The 17722-nt window shown below is 42.8% G+C and overlaps 1 protein-coding gene across 2 annotated transcripts in view; it reads right to left on the bottom strand.

The window, feature by feature from the left end:
* SMPD4 (sphingomyelin phosphodiesterase 4) overlaps positions 1–17722 on the bottom strand; it is a 72382-nt gene that overhangs the window by 31584 nt on the left and 23076 nt on the right. Inside the window, exons 10-13 of one of the 2 annotated variants that reach the window (XM_075831927.1) lie at positions 13484–13567; positions 11834–11979; positions 10712–10802; positions 10010–10110 (exon numbers count right to left, since the gene is read on the bottom strand). In XM_075831927.1, coding sequence (XP_075688042.1) covers positions 10010–10110; positions 10712–10802; positions 11834–11979; positions 13484–13567 — 422 coding nt within the window. The remainder of the gene's footprint in view (positions 1–10009; positions 10111–10711; positions 10803–11833; positions 11980–13483; positions 13568–17722) is intronic. The other variant, XM_075831935.1, reaches the window with a different exon arrangement.

Here is a 17722-nt window from a genome sequence, read left to right as displayed (position 1 = left end):
AAAACAACACACCAATTCTTCATAACTCTTAAGACATAAACCAAATACTGATTCACATATTAACCCCTTCCCGACATTTGCCGTACATGTACGTCATGGAAAGTACTGACTTCCCGCATCTTGCCGTACATGTACGCCAAATGTTTGGGACCGGCTCAGAAGCTGAGCCGGTCCCATCATCACCGGATCTCAGCTGTATCTTACAGCTGACATCCGGCTGTAACGGCGGGGACCGAAATTAGCTTCGATCCCCGCCATTAACCCCTTAAGTGCAGCGCTCAAACGCGATCGCTGCACTTAAGGTGTTTGCAGCTCATCGGAACCCCAGTAATGAAATTGCCGGGGTTCCGGTGGCTGCAATGGCAACCGGAGGCCTAATACTGGCCTCCCGGTCTGCCTAGCACCGAAGCCGGTCAAGATCCGCCCGGCGGCGGAGCCTGATCGGCTTCCGTAGCTGTCGGCAAGATGGCGCCGGGTCAGGAGCTGATCCGGCGTCATCAGCGGTGGAAGTCAGCTGTACTGTACAGCTGACATCCACCTGTAACGGCAGGAACCGGAGCTAGCTCCGATCCCTGCCATTAACCCCTTCGATGCAGCAATCGAAAGCGATTGCTGCATCGTAGCGGTTACTAGCAGATCGCCAGCCCTGACAGGCAATCGGGACTGGCGACTGCTGTTATGGCAACAGGAGACACAATGGTCTCCTGCTCTGCCATTACGGAAGCCGATTTAGGCCCCGCCGGGAGGCGAAGCCTAATCGGCTTGCTGTCAGTGAATGACTGACAGATCTAATACATTGCACTACATAGGTAGTGCAATGTATTAGAAAAAAAAAAATCTGACCGTTGGAACTTCAAGTCCCCTAGTGGGACTTGAGAAAAAGTGTAAGAAAAGTATAAAAAAGTGTAAAAAAAAGTGCACAAAATAAAAGTTTGAAAACAGTAAAAGTTTCAAGTAATCAAATAAAACACAATCCCCCTTTTACTCTTATCAAGTCCTTTATTATTGAAAAATAATAATAAACCATATGTATTTGGTATCGCCACGACCGTAACGACCGGAGGTATCAAAATATTATATTATTTATTGCACGCGGTGAACAGCGTAAAAAAAAACGTAAAAAACTTTACCAGAGTTTCTGTTTTTTGGTCACTTTGCCCTACAAATATTAGAATAAAAAGTGATCAAAAAGTCGCACGTATCCAAAAATGGTACCTATAAAAACTATAGCTCGTCCCGCAAAAAACAAGCCCTAGTTTTTTTTTACCCCGTTATTATACCACCTGACTATGCCCCTTATATACTCCGCCCGGCTTACATATGCCCTACATTATAAACGGAAACACCAGTAAGACTCCAAACAAAACTACTACCAAGCAAAATCCACACTCCAAAAGCCAAATGGCATTTCCTCCCATCTGAACCCTATAGCGTCCCCAAACAGCAGTTTCCTTCCACATATATGGCATCGTCATACCCGGGAGAACCCTTTTAGCAATTTTTGGGGTGTGTGTCTCCAGTGGCATAAGCTGGGCACGACATATTTGCTACTGAATGGCATATCTAAGGAAAAATATAAATTTTTAATTTGCACCATCCACAGCGCATTCATTTATGGAAAAGATCTGTGGGGTGAAAATGCTCACTACACCCCTTAAAAATGCCTTGAGGGGTGCAGTTTCCATAATGGGGTCACTTCCCAGGGGTTTATTTTTATTATTTCACATCTGAGCCTCTGCAGTTGTGAACCAATACTTTGTAAATCGCCAAATTAGGCCTCAATTTTACATGGTACCCCTTCACTCCTGAGCCTGGTTGAATGTCCAGGCAAGAGATTAGGGCCACATGTAGGGTGTTTCTAAAACCAGGAAACCTAGCATAAAAATTAGAGAGCTGTCTTGTTATGGTGGCACAAGCTGGGCACCACATATTGTCCACATATCTGTGGAAAAAATCAAATTTTCACTCTGCAACATCAAGTTCACACTAATTTCTACAAAACACCTGCAGGGTTAACATGCTCACTACACCCGTAGGTAAAAGCATTGAGGGGTGTAGTTTCCAAAATGGGGTCACTTCTGGGGGGTTTCCACTGTTTTGGGCCCACAGGCGCCCAAAAACCAATCCAGCAACATCTGCACTCCAAATGGCGGTCCTTCCCTTCTGAGCCCTGCCGTGTGCCCAAACAGCAGTTTATGACCACATATGGGGTATTGCCGTACTCGGTAGAAATTGCTTTACAAATGTTGGGTTCTTTTTTTCCTTTATTTGTTGCGAAAATGAAAAAATTTGCGCTAAAGCTACGTCTTATTGAAGAAAAAGTATTGTTTTTATTTTCACTGCCCAATTCTAATAAATTCTATGAAACATCTGTGGGGTCAAAATGCTCACTACGCCCCTAGATGAATTCCTCAAGAGGTGTAGTTTCCTAAATGGTGTCACTTTTTGGGCGTTTTCATTGTTTTTTCCCCTCAGGGGCTTTGCAAATGTGACATGGCCTCCGCAAACCATTCCTGTTCAATGTGATCTCCAAAAGCCAAATAGCGCTCTTTCCCTTCTAAGCCAAGCCGTGTCTCCAAACAGCCGTTTATTACCACATGTGGGGTATTGTTTTACTCGGGAAAAATTGCTTTACAAATTTTGTGGTGCTTTTTCTCCTTCAGTCCTTGTGGAAATGAGTAAAAATAAGCTAAACCTACATTTTCTTTGAAAAAATTTAGATTGTCATTTTCAGGGCCTATTTCCAATAATTTATGCAAAAAACCTGTTGGGTCAAAACGCTCACTATACCCCTAGATAATTTCCTCAATGGGCGTAGTTTCCGAAATGGGGTCACTTGTGGGGGGTTTCCACTGTTTTGTCCCCTCAGGGGCTTTGTAAATGTGACATGGCCTCCGCAAACCATTCCTGCTAAATGTGAACTCCAAAAGCCAAATAGCGCTCTTTCCCTTCTCAGCCTCGCCGTGTCTCCAAACAACCGGTTATTACCACATGTGGGGTATTGTTTTACTCGGGAGAAATTGCTTTACAAATTTTACGGTGCTTTTTCTCCTTTTGTCTTTGTGAAAATGAGAAAAAAAATCGCTAAACCTACATTTTCTTTGAAGAAATGTTGATTTTAATTTTCACGGCCTACTTCTAATAATTTCTGTAAAAAAGCTGTGCGGTCAAAATGCTCACTGTACCCCTAGATAATTTCCTTGAGGTGTGTAGTTTCCCAGATGGGGTCACTTTTGGGGGATTTTGACTGTTTTGGCACCGCAAGAGCCCTTCAAACCTGACATGGTGCCTAAAATATATTCTAACAAAAATAAGGCCCCAAAATCCACTAGGTGCTCCTTTGCTTCTGAGGCCGGTGCTTCAGTCCAGTAGCACGCTACGGCCACATGTGGGATATTTCCTAAAACTGCAGAAACTGGGCAACAAATATTGAGTTGCATTTCTCTGGTAAAACCTTCTGTGTTATAAAAAAAATTGTACTAAAAATTTATTTCTTCCAAAAAATATGAAATTTTTAAAATTCACCTCTACATTGCTTTAATTCCTGTGACATGTGTAAAGGGTTAAGACATTTTCTAAATGCTGTTTTGAATACTTTGAGGGGTGAAGTTTTTAAAATGGGGTGACTTTTTGGGGGTTTCTAATATATAAGGCCCTCAAAGCCACTTCACAACTGAACTGGCCCCTGTAAAAATGGCCTTTTGAAATTTTCTTGAAAATGTGAGAAATTGCTGCTAAAGTTCTAAGCCTTGTGAGGTCATAGAAAAATAAAAGGATGTTCAAAAAACGATGCCAATCTAAAGTAGACATATGGGTGATGTTAATTAGAAACAATTTTGGGTGGTATAACTGCCTGTCTTACAAGCAGATACATTTAAATTGCGAAAAATGCTAATTTTTGCAATTTTTCGCTAAATTTTGGTGTTTTTCACAATTAAATACTGAACATATCGAGCAAATTTTGCCAGTAACATAAAGTCCAATGTGTCACGAGAAAACAATCTCAGAATCGCTTGGATAGGTGAAAGCATTCCGGAGTTATTACCACATAAAGTGACACATGTCAGATTTGAAAAATGAGGCTCGGTCAGGAAGGTCAAAAGTGGCTAAAGAGGGAAGGGGTTAATACTAAATTGAGTCACTGCATGATAACACTGGAGGATTGAGAGAAATACACACACATAAAGGGAGTACAAGTCATGGCCGACTTTATCCTTGTTATAACAATCGCCTCCAGCTCCCCCATAGAACCGTATTACACTTTCCTCCCCCTTATCACCGTGAATTTGTCCCAGTATATTGGATCTACCTGAGTAAAATATATAATGCCCAACATATATAAACAATCTCAACAGTCTCAGCATTTCTGTGAAGAAATATAAACTAAATCACATTAAGACATCATTCAAGTGTCCTCTGCCATACGCGTCTTCTTGCCTCTCGGAGACTTGGGCTTGGGAGTAGCTTGCCACGGTTCTTGCACTGAAGGCAGTCCCAAATCCAGCGACACCGGCATCCAGGACGGAATCTCCATAGGCTCTATCCCCAGCTTTTTCCATGCAGTGTCCAGATCTTCAGGTGTGCGGATGGTGATCTGCCGGCCTTCTTTCATTGTAGCCAGACCGAATGGATAAAGCCAACGAACCGGTAGTTTCTTAGCACGTAGCGCCTCTGTAACCGGCTTCAGAATGCGGCGTTTGGCCAATGTGCTCGCAGCCAGGTCTTGGAAGAGTAAGATCTTAGTCCCTTCATATACAACTTCCGGAGCATCTCTTGCAGCTCTTAAAATGGCCGCCGTGTGAACATAACTCAAGATCCCACATATGACGTCACGTGGAGGTTCACCAGCCCCAGGCCTGGGACGCAGGGCCCGATGTACTCTTTCTACTGTGATATCCAAAGCCAGCTCGGGACCTATTAATGAGCGAAAAATAGAATCCACCGCTGCAGGTAAGGCATCATGGTCAGTTGACTCGGGGATACCTCGAAGGCGAACATTCCTCCGTCTACTCCTATTTTCCTGGTCTTCCATGTGAAGATAGAGATTATTCAAGTGCGTGTGATGAGCAGATAGCTCCTGGTGAACCGAAACACCATATTTAGCATTAGAAATGTGAGCCTCCTCCAGCGCCATTACTCTATGGCCAATGTGATGCATATCGGTTTTGATATCTGATAAGTCTTTCATCACAGGCATAAGTGCCTGAAGCAGTGTTTTCTTCAGATAAGCCCTAGATATCGGTACAGAGTCTGCATCCCCCGCCGAGTCTGAAGGCGCACATGAGCTATCTGAATCCTCTCCCTGCTCACAGCGTGAAGATGTCGGCGCCATCTTGGATCTGCTCTCTGCAGGCGACATCTTTTTGCCGAAGTATTTGTCCATGTCGGACGATTGTTTGTGGGATTTGGGGGTACCTGCATGTTCCTTGGACTTATCTCGTCCTGTCCTCACCATTTTAGCCGAAAGAAGTGGGCAATATCCTGAAGAATCGGTGGATGTAGTGTGGAGCGCCGGGATTACACGTCCATCACCTTGCTCGGCAAGCTCCGCCCCCCTATGCCCTACTATTTTTAATGATAAATTTTGATAATTAAAACTTATTTTAAACGTTTACACAGGCAGAATAATTGTACCAATTCTCAGTCCAATTACAAACTATACTTTCTAAACCTATAGTCCTTAATTTACCCATTAGGCGTCTATGAGGGACAGTGTCAAATGCCTTTGCAAAGTCAAAAACACTATATCCACAGCGGCCCCTCTGTCTAGGCTTCTGCTCACCTCTTCATAAAAACAAATCAGGTTGGTTTGACAACTTCTGTAAGTAAATCCGTGCTTGCTGTCACTTGTAATACTATTTTTTATCACATACTCCTGTTTATAGTCCCTCAAAATTTTTTTCCCCAAAATGGGTGTCAAGCTTACTGGTCTATAAACTACCCGGGGAAGACCTAGAGCCCTTTTTTAAACTAGACACCACATTTGCCCTGCGCCAGTCCCTTGGCACTATACCAGTCACTAGAGAATCTCTGAATATTATGAAGAGGGTGCCAGAAATAACTGAACTAAGTTCTTTAAGAACTCTTGGGTGTAACCCATCTGGTCCTGGAGCCTTGTACACATCTAATTTTATTTAACTGGTTCCCGACCGCTGGCTGTATATTTACGGCCTGCGGTCAGGGTCCTTAAAACCCGAGCCATAGACTTTTTACGGCTCGGGTTTTAACTTGCTGCCCGCGCGATTGGGCAGCTGAATGTCGGGTCTCCGGCTGTCAGTGACTGCCGGGGACCCTGAGGAGAGGATAGAAGCAGCTTTCACTGCTTCTGTCTTCTCCAATGTCTTTTTACACAGCGTTCAATGAACGCTGTGTATAGGAATAGAGACAGCAGCAGCGGCGCTGTCTCTATTCCTCCCGGTGATCATGTGACAGGTCATGATTGCCGGGTGCCGTTAGTGGCAGGCTGCTGCTGGGTCTTACAAGACCCAGCACAGCCCTATTAGTGACAATCGTCACTATGAGAGGGCTGATTTCCCCTGTAACTGGGGCTGCTGTGCAGCTCCAGTTACAGTGGAAAAGATGGTGTAAAAGAAAGAAAAAATATATATAAAGTTCCCCAAAGGTCTTTTTTGACCTTTGAGGGACAGACCATAGTAATAAAAAAATAATAAAGTATAGTGCAAAAAAAAATGAAATAATAAATACACATAAAATACCCAGCCCCAAAAAAAACGTTCCCCCCCCCGCCAATCATTGTTGTAACGCTAGCGCTGACCCAATTACCCTAATATAGACATGTAATATATTAAAATTTACGGTAGACAATGACGATCACAAATAAAAGGTCTATTTTAGAGTAAAACTATGTTATTACCCCAAAAAAATAGCTGAAACGTAAAAAAGCTTATTTTTTTACTATTATTTTCAAACTTTATGAATAAAAATTCTAAAATAGCAAAAAAGGTGTGTATAAAAACGATAAAAAAATGAAACCTGCATTGTCTACGGAAAAAATGTCGCAAAAATCACGTCGTTAGCCCAACAAATAAAAACTTTATAGCCATTTAACTAACACGTGCTAAAAATGGCTAAACGGTGTCTGGTCCTGAAGGCGCAAAATAGCCCGATCCTGAACTGGTTAACTTGCCTGAATGTAGATATGGTCCAAGCTAATTCAGAATATCAACTGACATATTAACAGCACTGGCACCGGCTACATCAGCTGCTCTTTATTCCGTTGTATATACAGAGCTAAAGAACCCATTTACTAACTCTGCCTTATCTTGATCCCCTGTGACCAACTCCCCATTACCACTATTTAGGGATTCTACATGTTCAGAACTTGGCTTTTTTGGCATTTATATACTTGAACTTTATATTGAGATATATTACATAACCGAAACAGGAGTGGCCTTCCTTTTCTTCTGCCCCTAACTACATTAACCCAGCTACTTGCCTGGTCCTGCTGACCCATATCTTCACCCTTCAGATCTACCACACTGCTTGCTCAGTGAGCAGCATGCTCCGCTCAAGATTGTCAATCACCCTCACTGTTGCATTTTGCTCCTACAGATCTCAAATGCAAGCTTCCACAACTTGCTCACATCTGCCACGGAGGTATTCACCCTGGAACTCTGGCTCCAGTCGTGCATACATATGGGAAACTGCACTGAAGAAAACCTCCAGTCTTGCTGTCCATTATCCCAATTACAAAGAACCGTGAACAATTTTGAAAAAGTAAAAGAAAAGACGAGTACTTACAGGGACTTTAATTCCTCCATTTAACTCTGGTTTAACAACTCCACTTATACACAAGCCACTTGTCCAACAAGCCCAGTGAGAGAAGGTATTGTACGGTTAACATGGCATGTTAATAGCTTGAGCTGCACTCCTAATACGTTCAATATAATATCAAGCAGGAAAACTTTCAAAAAGGATTATACAGATATTCTGACATTAATTTTCAAAGTAAGTACACCAGCTTCATCAGGTCTAAGAGATCGATTTCATAATGTATGCAGTTTGCATTGTGAAGTCTGGTGACAAATCCTATTTAAAAGCGACACCCGGGGGGAGGGAAGTGTAATCTGACATGTAACGTCCGGGCTAAATAGACATATTCAGCCTGATATTTATTTTTTTCCTCTAAGGTTATATTGGAAAAAGAATTGTCCAACACTGATAACTTTTTTAAATAACAGAACACACAGCCCTTTGCTTCATTTATTCATGGTACGCAGCAAGACGGAGCTGGTGGTAAGTAGAGTACAATGCGACAGCTTACCTCCCAACTTTCAGGAAGAAAAAGCATGGACAGTAGCCTGCAGCGTAATTGCTATCCTAGGTAGTTTTGCCACACATCCTAAGATTGCCAGGTACAGGGTGCAAATAGAGTTAAAAGTCCTAGCACTTCATTCAGGGTTAGCGATGTGTGTACACACACACACACACACACACACACACACACACACACACACACTTTCTGGTGTATAGTGTCAGCCACATTCCCACCTAGTCAGCAACTGCAGTCAATATCGAAGAAACCATAACCATATCCCTTTCCTTCATCCACATCCTCTCCCATCCCTTGTTTATACTTGGACATATGTAGTTCTTAACCCCTTAGTGACCACTAATACGTGTTTTAACGTGATTCACTACTGGGCTTTAGGCTAGGCTGACGCCTTTTCACGTCAGCCTAGTCTAAGTCCTGCACGGGTCTCCCGTGCAGGCAGGAGCCGGGGCTCTGCTGTCTGATGACAGCTGAGCTCCTGCTCCAACGCCCGCGATCGAAGTTTACTTCGATCGCGGCCGTTTAACCCGTTAAATGCCGCCGTCAATAGCGACCGCGGCATTTAACTTTGTTTACAGAGGGAGTGCGCTCCCTCTGTCACCCATCGGCGGCCCGCGAATGAAATCGCGGGTCTCCGATGGGGTGTCATGGCAGCCGGGGGACTGATAAAAGCCCCCAGGTCTGCCCTGGACATATGCCTGTTAGGACGCGCCGGAGGCACGTCCTAACAGATTGCCTGTCAGATTTACACTGACAGGCAATAATGCTCTGGTATACGAAGTATACCAGAGCATTATAGCAGCGATCGGAATATCGCACAGTAAAGTCCCCTAGTGGGACTAATAAAATCAGTCATCAAAGTGAAATAAAGATTATTAATAAAAAGTACAGTAAAAAAATAAATAAAACCATTTTTTTCCATAAAAAGTGGTTTTATTTAGTAAAAGTGTAAAAAAAAAAAAAAAAGTACACATATATGGTATCGCCGCGACCGTAATGACTCCATTAATAAAGTTAATATGTAATTTAAACCGCAAAGTGAACACCGTAAAAAAAAAACGCCAAAAACTATGGCGAAATTGCAATTTTTTTCCATTGCCCCCCAAAAAAGTCATAATAAAAATGAATCAATAAGTCCCATGTACCCCAAAACAGTACCATTCAAAACTACGTCTTGTCCCGCAGAAAACAAGCCCAAAAAATCACTACATTGATGGAAAAATAAAAAAATTACGGCTCTTGGAAAGCGACGATGCAAAAACAAATAATTTTAGTTCAAAAGTGTTTTTATTGTGCAAAAGTCGTAAAACATAAAAAAACCTCCACATATGTGGTATCGCCGTAATCGTACCGACCCATAGAATAAAGGTCACATGTTAATTACGTCGCACAGTGAACGGCGTCAATTTAAAAACGCATAGAACAATGGCGGAATTTCAGTTTTTTTTTATAATCCCCCCCAAAAAGGTTAATAAAAGTTAATATAAAAATTATATGTACCCAAAAATGGTGCCATTAAAAAGCACAACTAATCCCGCAAAAAACAAGTCCTCATACAGCTATGTAGACGAAAAAATAAGAACGTTATAGCTCTTTGAATGCGACTATAGAAAAACGAATAAAATAGCTTGGTCATTAAGGCCTAAAATGGGCTGGTCACTAAGGGGTTAAACTGTGCTTACTATGTAACACGAGTCATTGTTGGTATCTACTCACCATTTTTCTGCACGGTTCTGTAGTTCATTGCTTAGAGGTGAAGTAGATCTCTCTGAAACATATCTCCAGGGCTGCACGTAACTCAGCCACATTTCCAATACCTGAAAAGAGGAGATATCTTTCATATATTACCAATCTATAAAATGTAAATACTCAGTGGGCAATGTACAAAAAGAAGTGTCCAAAGGAACAGGGGTACTGATTTGCCAAATATAACAAGAGGAATTACTCAATTTTGGATTGAGGACAGTTTCACGCCCGAGGTGCATCCGTGCGCTGCACTGCGGGACGCGATGTCACGCATCCCCCCATAGATTAGAGTCTATGGAGGGATGCATAAAGCGTGGAAAAAAGATAGGACATGTCCTATCTTCTCACAGACCCTTCACACGGTCCGTTAAATTACGTGTGAACGGCCACATTGAATTACAAAAGGTCTGTGTGACGGCCGTTGTTTCAATGGCCTTCACACGGACGTTTAACACATTCGTGTAAATAAGGCCTTATCCTTTCACAGTTGAACACACTTTAGGTTGTGGGAACGGCTCCCTGCCTATGACCTAAATATACAACTCGTATGGTGAAGGGGGTTCACGTAAAAAATTAAAGCAACCATCAATCTGGTTATCCTGGGCAGCAATACTTTTTTTTTACCCCCACTAGCCTTTATAAATTACCCGTAAAAAATGTACATGCACATACTGCTCTGAAGGAGGCATCCAGAGGCCAGTGCCCAAAGCAATGTTGTAGAAAGATGTACAGCTTTGGCTGGATGAATCTTGGAATAACAACCCTAAGAAGGAAGCAAGAGGAAAAAAGAAATAAAAAAAGCATGAGAAACTTAGATTATTGATATTAGCAGTAGATTGAATAACTTTGGAACTATACTACCATTGGTGCCTCTATGGTAATAAATAACTGGTGTAACTTAACTGGACAACCTGTTCACATACCCCATTAGGACAAGTTTGGACCCCTCTATTAGCCAGAGTAGAGAGCATCTCTCCCTCGGAGACTTTATTACATGGTTGCACAGTTATTTGAAAGGATGCAGTGCAATGCCACATTTCTCTGGAATACGTGTGCCCCCTTTCACCAGCTGGAAGTTACCAGCTCGACTGCTGATACCACGGGCAGAACACTGGTTCGACTTGCTGTTGAGGAGGGGTTCGATGTTAGAACATCTTTCTAAGGCCAAGTCCACATCTCGTTTTTACTGTGCGTCTGACGTGAAGGTTTTGACATGAAAAAAACAGTGTCAAAAAGTGTAACAGCGCATACATTGATTTCTATGGTTAGGACGGATGCCCTAATAGTGTGGTTTGTTCATACGTTGTGTGCTTACGGTCTATATTTTTCCCCCCCTCATGTACTGAAAAGCGTAGTCTACTACGCTTTTCAGTACTTTTCCAAAACGTCTACGTTTTTACTTGTATTGAAGTCAATATGCAACGTATGGACAACGTATGCAAACGTATACATTTTACGTACGCAAACGTAGGGTTTAAGTTTTTGGCACCATATATGGGAAATCTGGACTGCAAAGTTTGAGTTCGCTCAAGAACAAAAAACACTGTATACGGTTGTAGAACGACGGACAAGAATGTATAAGATGTATACTTCAAAAAAACGTAAGCGTAGGTTACAAATGCATACGTTTTTTGTAACTTTAAAAATGTATACGTCGTCGTATACCACAAACGTGTGCACAGGTGAACTTCGCCTTACATGACAAACTATATTACAAAAGGAATAGAAAATGTTCTGCTAGGCTAGTTAAAAACTTCACAGACCGATGTACACTCAAAAAACACACCCACTCACCTTTTTAACTCTTCCATTGGACTTGGTGCGTGAGAGTGAGCAGAGGCGGATGACTGCTCAGGTCGTAGGCTATTGGCAAAGGTGTGCAAGTGTTTCACAAGAACTCTGATCAATAAGACATGTTCCTCTGTGGGCTGGAAGGACTCCTACAAATCAAGTATTAAAGGGTAACTTCACTACTGTGCAAATCTTCCATGAGTGTACTAAGAGCAGCAAAAAGCCAGAGAATAAAAAGAAGCATTGCACTTGAATATGGGGAGTCAGACTCCTAAAATATTAGTGTACACTACATTCATTCTTATTACCCAGTAGATTAAATTCTTAGGCCCAGCAGCCAATCACAGTGCCTAAAAGACTTGTTTAGGTTTGTGGTTTATATTTAACCCCTCAACGCCTTACGCCATGAAGGTACAGCACAGCTGCTTGCTCGTTCCCGCAAGTCACCATACACCTTGAGCACAGTGATGGCGCTGGCTCACGAGCAGATCCGGCCACTTAACTCCTGAGATGCTGCGGTCAATAGCAACTGCGGCACTTAAGTGGTTAGACAGAGGGATGGGGCTCCCTCTGTCACCCCATCGTGCCAATTACTTGTCATGGCAGCCAGGGGCCTCACAATGGGGCCTTCATCCTGCTTAAAAAAAAATAAAAATAAAAATTATATATATATATATATATATATATATATATATTAATTCCAGAAGATAGGGAAAAAAAATCGGCACTGCTTTGGCTCCTGAAGGACCATGAGTCCCAGTAATAGACAGAAGCATGTGTCTAAACAAATTCATTTAAATCCACAACAGGTGGTGCTCAGTGGTGAAAAGGCTAAGTATAGGTTCAGCAATATTGGTAGAGAAAATCCACGGCACTCAGCATTTAGTAGAATTATTCGTTTATTTTTGTGGCAAGACAACAAGTGTGGGCACACGCGAAACGGTCGTAGGCATGAGCTCCCCATCCATACTGCTTTTACTTGTCTTGCCGCAACAATAAATGAATAATTCGACTGAATGGTAAGTATACAACTCCTCTCGCAACGCTGACGAAAAAGATTATAAAAAAAAAACTATAAAAATAAACGTTATGGCTTTCAGTACACGAAGATAAAGAAAAACACCTGGAAGAAAAAAAAAAAAAAATTGCCATGTCTTGAAGACTAAAATAGGCCACATCCTTAATGGATTAAAGGCATTTCTTGTACGGTTATGTAGAATGTACCACCACGTTATTTCTCTGCTGGGCTCTACATGGGATGGATTACTAATGAGAATGAATGCAATTTCCGGTTACAAATTATATCCAAAAATCATACATTGTTGAGCAAAAGCAGTTGATTGATGATCACAGTCCCAGCCAATAAAAAAAAAGGCAAAGTGTACCCCCCCTGAAGCCGCTATGAAAAAGAGAAATAAAATGCTATTTTGAAAGGCATAAAGAGAGTTAGCATCTACGGAAGCATAAAATCATAAAGAAGCAAAGCTGCAGCAATACACCATAGTCAAACAACTGTTAGAGCCCTTAATGCAGCCTGTGCCCATCATTCCCTAGATTGCATTGGCTAAAGTGATGTAAAATGGCAGAATCCCCATCCTTCCCCCACAGCTACAATTTACAACATAGAAGTGTGTCCCAGACAACTGGAAGTACTTGATATGAATGGAAGGAGCCGGACAGAGAAGGACTAATGTAGAAAGTACTGGACACACTGAGCCGGTGTTGAAGCGCTTCCAGCTGTGGCACACGGGAGCCAACGAGTGATGAGAAATTTGGGAGAAGTAGGGACAAAAAAAAATAAAAATAGAGAGATAACAAAAAAACACAAAACATGGAATGAGAGAAAACATACGGAGCGAGAAAAAGACTGGGCAAAACATTGTCAGAATGCGAGATACAAATATTCTATTCAGTCTTTTTTTGGCCCAATTAAGTAATAACTGGGTGAATACGATTGCACTGCAATTACACTGGATGCCTCTAGGCTGAAAAATTGGGTTTTTGTACGCACTATAAAAACCCTCTGTCGTTCAATTCATTGGAAGACACAGCACCATGGGTACAGGACCTTGCTACTGGGAGGCTGACGCTAGGTGGGAAAAGTCTCGAGTTCACCCAGGCAGGCCGTACCTTACCACAGACACTGGCTTAATCAGTTCATATAGAATCATTAGGGTATGTGCACACGGCTTATTTTCCGGCGTATTTCGGAGCAGAAGACGCTCGTATTATGCTTCAAAATACACTTTGAAATCACCTGAGAATAGCCTTTGATTGCTTTAAAATGGTAAAACTGCGCACTTCCTACAAGGCATAATTTGAAACGTTGCATAAATGTACAGCTTAAAGAAAAAAAAAAAAAGGAAGAAGCGCACGTCACTTCTTGAGGCAATTTTTAAGCTATTTTCAACATTTCCCAAAAATAAATTTGAAAATACACTTCAAATGGACACTAACTTTTTAAACAACTCATGTAAACCGAATAGTATACCAGATATAGATCAATTTTAATCGTAAGTAAATTATTCAAAATTGGAGTGGTTTTATCCATGCAAATGTGTGAAGTTACTGCCACTAGGTGTCTCCCTTCCTGTAATCAGCTGTCCACAAGCGGTTGTCCCCGATTACAGAGCAGAATTCACAGACTGCAGAAAGTGGGGAGGGGGGGGGGGTGTCTCTTCCCAGCCTGCCCTTAGAAGTCTATGGAGGGGGATGGGGGAGGAGGGGCAGTGTAAAAAATAAATGCTGCGGTATAATCTCCTCTATACTGCTGCATCCTCTATAGATGTGATCGATAGAAGAGGAAAATCCTGCTCTATTTCTACGTGTGCTGTGTATATAAAACATGATAGTGGTTAGGCTCTGCCCACTAACTCAGAGAGAACAGTAAATAAGAATACAAGTCCTATAACGGACACATACACACATTTCTCCAAAAACGTCCCGCTTTAGAAGGCGGATTTCTTTTTAAAATTAACCTCGTATTTTTTTGCATAAAAATAGGCCATGTGAACATGCCCTTAGGAGAAGACAAATACCAACAGGTCTACGATCCCGGGAGAAAAAAAAACAAAAAAAAACACACCAACCATAACCAAAGGTCCAGGGGTCTGTGACTCCAAACAAGTGCAAGGAGAAGAGGATTTTACAGCAAGTACAAAAATCTAGTTCTCGCATTATTATTATTGGGGACACAGCATCATTGGACTTTCTAAGACAGTCCCAGTGGGAGGGTAAAAGAAAAACAGCCATGCAACCTGCCTAAACACACAGCTGGCTGCAGACCAAATTTTGTGTAGGTTTTCTCTGAAGCCCAGGCAGCAGCCTTGAAGACTTGAGCGACTGAAGCTTGATGCCTCACCGCCCAAGAGGCACCCAATAGGCAGTAAGCCAAAAAGAAACCAAAACACACTTGCGAGGCCCTTCAGGGCAAAGAAAAAAAAAGAAAGAATTGGGAGCGTCTAAATGACTCAGTAGCAGCAAGTTAGAGGAGGATTGCTCTAACCACATCGAAACAATGCAAAACCCAGGTGAGGAGCAAGAGGAAGGAAAGAAAGACTATATCCTTGTTGATTTGGAGGGCAGAGACCACTTCTAAGAGAAAAGATGGGACAGGACAGAACACCACTTTATCCATATGAATAATCAGAAGAGGAGACTTGCAGAACTGAGCAGCCAGTTCCGAACCCCGTCTAATGGACAGAATAACCACAAGGAAAGCAACCTTTCAGGACAGGAGTGATATTTCAATTAAAGTGTAGCTAAACGTTTGACAAACTTCTGACATGTCAGAAGTTTGGATTGGTGGGGGTCCGAGCACTCAGACCCCCACAAAATCGCTACACCGAAACAGCTGAAGCACTCGTGTGAGTACTGAGCTGCGTCGTGTGTTCGGCTTTTTCCGGAAAGCCGATGTATTAGAGTACGGGCTCATAGACTTTCTATTGATACATTTATTTCCGGAAATAGCCAGACACGAAGCGGCTGAGCGCTCACACGAGCGCTTCATTCTAGCGATTGGTGGGGGTCTCCATTCTCAGACCCCCACCAATCCAAACTTCTGACATGTCACTATGACATGTCAGAAGTTTGTCAAACTTTTAGCTACACTTTAAGGGTTCAAAAGGGATGGGACTGAAGAACACACAAAACCAAGTTAAAGGGAATGTTTCACTAGAAATTATTATTTTTTCTTCAGTTAAACAATTAGTATATAAGTGATTACACATTGTTTTAATTTATTCACAAGTCAGGAAATATTATAAATTAGATTCTAATTTATAACATTTCCATGTGCTGGCCACTTGAGGGAACAGTTCGCAAAATTGCAGCATGGTCACTGTGGTAAAGCAACCTCATTGATTTATGCTGCAAATTTGGGGTGGACACACTCTCCTCTAGTGACCTCACACAATCCCCCCTCCCTTCTTCTGGCTAGTGCCAGGAGAAGGAGGGGTTTTTGAATGTCTTCAAACCTCCTAAAAGGTGTGCCGCCATTTTCTGAGCGAATGCACAGTGGCAGGAGGATTAGATACAGGGCTCAGTAGACAGTATCACACATGAACACACAAACAGAATACTCACATCATACACTAACATAAATTACCTGCTCCTGCCTCCGCCTCTGCTGGTCTAAAAGTTCTTGCCGCCTACGCTCCCCTTCCTTGCGCCTTCGCTTCGTTGAACATATGGCCGGAAGTCGCGGCCGAAAGTTGTCATCTTACTGTCCGGCAGCGGCTTCCGGTCCACATGAAGACGGCGCCGGATTTCGCTCTACGAACGAGCTTCGTTTTGGTCTGTGTGGGAGCGGCGCATGCCCCCTTCCCACACAGACGGCGCACACTTCTGAGAATAGAACGGCTCCCGTTCGCATTCTCTATGGGGTTGTATGTGCCGTATAGCATCTCTGTATGTGTCGTTAATCGACACAGATGACAAAAAAGAAATGGCAGCCCCCATAGAGAAGTAAAAGTATGAATACAGTAAAAAGTAAAAAATGAGAACACAAAATTTTTGTTGATATCATATTAAAAGCAATATAATAAAAAAAAAAAAATAATAAAACATTACACCTTCCCTTTAAGATCCCAGGATTCAGTGGGATTTCGGAAGAAACCACGTGAGCCACCCCTTGCGAAAAAATCTTTACCGGAGTTAAAGAAAACAAAAAAAAACCAACGAATAACATTCTTTGAAAAAGGATAGTCCGAGCAGAAACCTGACCCGTAACCCCTTCACGACGGCATACGGCTATATACATTCCAACTGCCAATGTCCCATGCAGTTGTCACGTGTATAAATGTTGGCAGCCTGGAACGGGGATTAATGTGTGCAGTGCTGCTTCAGTGTGAGAAGCGCTGCACTCACGTGTGCCGGGGCTTTAAAGGGGTTGTCCAACTTCTGACAACTGATGACCTATCCACCGGATCGGTCATCGGTGCGGGTCTGACACCCGGACCCCACACCGATAAGCCGCTCCGGAGGCTTGCGGGCACCGGATGTCGTGGCACATAATGCTATATACGGAGCCCAGAAGCAGTTGGCTCCATACATGGCATAGCGGCCGTGCTGTAGAACGTCAGGTCAGTACTGCAGCTCGGCCGCTATTCCATGGCTGGAGCTAACTGCATCCGGCTTGTACATCCGGTCAGCTGGAAAACCCCTTTAAGAGCCCCGGAATACACCCCCACTGTAGATCGCGCGCACCCCACGCACACGCGTAAAAAACCCCTTGTAGATAGCGCCACCTCCACTCCCTTATGGAGCGGAATCCCCGGCCAGCGCTCTGGCCACGGATTCCCCCGACGTTTTAATATTCCCACTGTAAATAGCGCATATATGGACATATATGGACAGAGACATCAGGAACTCCCCCTAGGTGCGGAATCTCCA

The sequence above is a fragment of the Rhinoderma darwinii genome, chromosome 1 (assembly GCF_050947455.1).
Source record: "Rhinoderma darwinii isolate aRhiDar2 chromosome 1, aRhiDar2.hap1, whole genome shotgun sequence".
In the NCBI taxonomy this organism is placed as follows: domain Eukaryota; kingdom Metazoa; phylum Chordata; class Amphibia; order Anura; family Rhinodermatidae; genus Rhinoderma; species Rhinoderma darwinii.
Note: the sequence above shows the minus strand (reverse complement) of the source record. Positions and strands in the feature narration are given on the sequence as shown.